Source organism: Brienomyrus brachyistius, unplaced genomic scaffold (genome assembly GCF_023856365.1).
Source record: "Brienomyrus brachyistius isolate T26 unplaced genomic scaffold, BBRACH_0.4 scaffold60, whole genome shotgun sequence".
Classification (NCBI taxonomy): Eukaryota; Metazoa; Chordata; class Actinopteri; order Osteoglossiformes; family Mormyridae; genus Brienomyrus; species Brienomyrus brachyistius.
In genome coordinates this window covers 1,760,589-1,764,886 of record NW_026042335.1, presented here as the reverse complement: position 1 = coordinate 1,764,886, position 4,298 = coordinate 1,760,589, and the positions used below count along the sequence as shown (strand labels likewise).

General features: G+C 44.8%; 1 protein-coding gene across 4 annotated transcripts; it reads left to right on the top strand.

Moving 5' to 3' along the window:
- Positions 1-201: 201 nt before the first annotated feature.
- On the top strand, positions 202-3,775 carry LOC125725072 (kelch-like protein 10). Of its 4 annotated transcripts, none has more exons than XM_049001690.1 (5): positions 202-376; positions 932-1,423; positions 1,848-1,956; positions 2,466-2,615; positions 3,249-3,775. In XM_049001690.1, the coding sequence occupies exons 2-5, from the start codon at positions 1,326-1,328 to the stop codon at positions 3,552-3,554; spliced, it is 663 nt and encodes a 220-aa protein (XP_048857647.1). In that variant the 5' UTR covers positions 202-376; positions 932-1,325; the 3' UTR covers positions 3,555-3,775. The 4 variants fall into 4 exon arrangements, 3 of the variants coding, with proteins under 3 accessions (XP_048857647.1, XP_048857646.1, XP_048857645.1); XM_049001689.1 differs by having other exon boundaries at positions 1,728-1,956; XR_007387297.1 differs by lacking the exon at positions 1,848-1,956.
- The last annotated feature ends 523 nt before the right edge of the window (positions 3,776-4,298 follow it).

The following is a 4,298-nucleotide window of genomic DNA, read 5'->3' as shown; positions in this document are numbered from 1 at the left end:
CATTTAACTTGTTCTTCTTGTACAGCTGATTGCGCATAGAAAATATTTTCCCCCCAATCAATTTCGAATCTCAAATATAGATTTAAAAATAAACGTTACGGTATCTTAGAACACTGTGACGCAAAAGTGCGGTTTTTGCGTATTAGAACGTATGTACACGTCATTTCGAGTGGTATAAAAAGGAGAGAGAGACGAGACATCCACATTTTTGAATAATGATGGCACACGACATGGAGCGAGTACTGATGTCCCCGGCTTTCGAAGTGTTCAACAAGCTTCGGCTCGCAGGACAGCTTTGTGACGTGGTCCTCATCGCAGACGGTGTTCAGTTCAACGCCCATAGAGTGATTCTGTGTGGCTGTAGCTCCTACTTCCAGTAAGTTGCTGTGGCTCATATATGACGATGCCAAAACAGCAAGGAGTCCGTTTTTTTCTCTCGTTAGCAATGACTTCTCCTTGGCAATAAGGCTCTAGGATGACAGAAAGTTTATATTAATATATATTATATTAAATTATGTTAATGTAGGTCAGTGCTGATCAGAAATATTTTTAAGTATACAGTACCACCTTAACGTTTAACATATAATAATAATAATAATAATAATAATAATAATAATAATAATAATAATAATGGTATAAATATATAAAAAGGGGACCATGTCCATCAGGCAAAAACAAAGTATTCCGGGGCACTTGCCCACCAGCCCAAGTGAAAAATATTATAGGGGGAGCTAATGTTGGAAAAATAAGAGTTAAAGCCCCTGGTCTCTAGTTCTTAGATGCCTATGTGATCATCTGTAGCGGGGCGTCCTTATCTCTGGTTTATTTCCATTTGGGGGTCCCTGGTTCAGAAGATTTAGAAAACCCCTTATTTAACTTTGCCTGCAAAACCCATATTTATTAGATGAGTCACTTCTGGATTGTGTTTCAGGGCTCTGTTCTCCAGTGACTGGAGTGATTCAGGAAAGCGGGAGTACCAACTCCCAGGCATTTCTCCTGAAACATTGAGGCAGGTCATCGAGTACGCCTACACGTACTCTGTGGTCATCACAGCTGACAATGTGGAGAACCTCCTGGCAGCTGCTGATTATCTCAGTGTCCTGGGCATCGTGCAGCGCTGCTGTGACTTCCTGCATGAGCATCTCTGCCTTGACAACTGTGTTGGGCTTGTCAAAATCGGAGAAGTCTACTGCCTCAATGAGCTGCACCAGTCTGCATTCAAATTCCTCCTGAAGAACTTCAAGGAGGTTGCCATCAACTCAAACGAGTTCCTAGAACTCACGCTCGAAGAACTTTGTGACATCATGGAGCGGGGCATGAACTGAATGTCAGAGAAGAGGATGTGGTGTTTCACGCCATCCTCCGGTGGATCGAGCACGAGCCTGCCACCCGAGAGGCCCACATTTCAGTTCTGTTGCCCAAGGTGAGTATAGTTATACTATGTTCTCATTGACTTGTGTATATGATGATGATGAAAGTCCACTCTCTGACTTTGAGAACCCGCTGATCCGCCCACGCTTGCCCTCTGACGTTTTGCTGGCTGTCGGTGGATGGAACATGGGCACTACTAACTGCATTGATGCGTATGACACACGGGCCGACCGCTGGGTGGATATCACGCAGGAGGAGCAGAGCAACCTAGCTGGTCATGGCACGGTGTACCATAATGGATTTGTGTACTGCATTGGGGGGTTTGATGGCCAACACTTCATTAATTCCGTGCGCAGATATGACCCGATAACACGAGAATGGCAGCAGATGGCCCCCATGCACTGGCATCGCTGTAATGTTAGTGTGGTTGTGCTCGATGGGTTCATCTACGCCATGGGTGGCCATATTGTTTTCAGGCCCCTCAATAAAGTAGAGCGGTACAACCCAGTAACCAACGAATGGACCCAGATCGAGCCCATGAATGAGAGGAGAAGCGATGCCAGTGCCACCACCCTGAATGGCAAGGTAGGGTAATGGGAGGGCGTCTGACTGTGTTTACCCTCATCTTCCCCTTGAAATTGAGTATTTTACACAGTCATGAGTTCTCTTTCTCTTCAGATTACTGAGTTTTTTTGGATAATTCATTTAGTTCATTTGGATAAATGCATTATTGGTCTCCATTAGGGGCACATTGGGTAGTGCTGTGGTGTCATATCCAAGACTTGTGAGATAGATGAAATGGTGTTCACATGTCAGGTTTCCTTTATTCTGTTCCTGGGGGAGCAGAATTGAAAACTCTTTGCAGATTTCCCTTTTCAAACAGCTATACTAAACCTGAAAATTAGCTGATTATGGTGTGTTTGAGAAGGGAAATCTGCAAACTGTGTTCCGCCAGGACCGGAACTGGGGAACCCTGTCATACACTATGCATAGCACATACTTGTATTTTTGAGTCACAATGAACTTCATCTGTAACCTCCAAACCCCAGTCATATACAGTATAACGGTGTTCACAGTTAAATTGTTTTTCATAGATATACATCTGTGGGGGCCACAGTGGAACAGAGAGCCTTTCTACAGTGGAGTGCTTTGACCCACTCACTAACGAATGGAGCTTGATCACTCCAATGAGCACTCCCCGTCACAGCCTTGGAGTCACGGCGTATAAAGGGAAGATCTATGCGGTGAGTGATTCCTTTCTGTGTCAAATCTCACATTTTACCTGTAAGACTCATGGTTTTTTTGTCTTTGCTGCTGTGTCTTTCATTGTGATGCATTTAAACCAAACATAACAGTTAAATGCCAGAAATACCTGCTGCAAAGGCTTATCTTAATACACATAAAAACATATATGCTACCCTCTTTAGCCTCCCTGCATTCATTTCTGGGTTATAAATGGATCTGCTGGGGGTCTCTGCTACTAGCTCGGGCTGTAAAGTTTAGATTTTTTATTAATTATTTTCTCTAGTTCTAGATATAATTGGTCAGATTGTTGTTTTTTTCAGTGTCTGATTAGCTTCAAGTGTTCGTTTTAAGTAATAACAATAAAAAAGCAAAATATATTAGCATAAGGAGTCATTTTTGATGGCTCACAGTTTTCACCGAATCATACAAGTTTTCTGTTGCCCAAATCCATGTTTTCATTGCATATAGGTTGACATGTGTATATAAGCTTGTGTCATTTATAGACAATGGGAGGTTCTAAGGAGCCTGCTTTCATAGGGTGAAAATTGCTTAAGAGTTCATGACTTTGGGAAAGTTGATGTTTGCCCATCCTTTTGGCAAGCAAGTGATAATGAATCTTTGGCATCTCTCAGGTGGGCGGTATCAACAGGTCTGATCACCTGCAGACCATGGAGGTCTATGACCATACCACAAACCGCTGGCATGCTGTGGCCCCCATGTCTACACCACGCAGTGAATTTGGCATCGCAGTGGTGGACGACCCCCTGTTTGTGATGGGCGGCCACGATGGGTTTAGGGTAACAAACAAGGTGGAGTGTTATGATGCGGGGACAGGCAGCTGGTATCGTGCGCAGGACATGAGCAGAGCCAGAAAACACTTCAGCTGCTGCGTAGTGCCTGCGCACCCCCGCATCATAAAATACGCTTCACCTCGTTAGTCCCTGATGGCCACCAAGGAGGAAACCCATCTGCCCACAACAGCATGCCCAGTACGTAACCTCATTTACACCCCCCACCCCAAAGTCATTTTCCATGGCCTCGCTAAACTCCTCCCACACCTGAGTTTTTGCCTCGATGACCGCCGAAGCCGCATTCCATCATTTCATCACCTCTGTCCACCAGCGGGTTCGGGGAATGCCGCCACAACAGGCACCGACCACCTTACGACCACAGCTCCATTCAGCCGCCTCCACAACGGAGGCATGGAACAAGGCCCATTCGGACTCAATGTCCCCTGCGTCCTCCAGGACATGGGAGAAGCTCTGCTGGAGGTCGGAGTTGAATCTTCTCCTGACATTGCATACTTAAAATAAAGTTCTCTTTTTCATATTATCTAGTTTGTGAAAGCGTCATAAATTTCCCATTTTGGATAAACGTTGTTCTCGTTTGACGGTTCTCTTCAGAAATTCCGCTGCAACCATCGGTGATTGCTAATTAAGCACTAAGGTTTTTCGTAATCAATTGAAATACTGGTTTAGTGCAACCCCTTCCCCTGGGACCTACAGTAAACATAGCCAGAAACTTGAATTTGGAGAAGGGATGTTACCTCTGCATTGATTACAGTATGTACTGTACACAATATTATTATATTGTGGGTATCAGAGTTTGCGGGTGCGGACGGGCAGGCTGGCAGGAAGGAGGCAGGGAAGGACGAAGCAGGGAGGTAGAATACGGGGAAAACT

Coding starts and splice junctions, on each gene's coding strand:
- LOC125725072 (XM_049001688.1), top strand. CDS start 1,441: ATGTTCTCATTGACTTGTGTATATGATGATGATGAAAGTCCACTCTCT. Junction 1,957..2,465: donor CCACCACCCTGAATGGCAAG/GTAGGGTAATGG, acceptor TGTTTTTCATAG/ATATACATCTGTGGGGGCCA. Junction 2,616..3,248: donor ATAAAGGGAAGATCTATGCG/GTGAGTGATTCC, acceptor GGCATCTCTCAG/GTGGGCGGTATCAACAGGTC.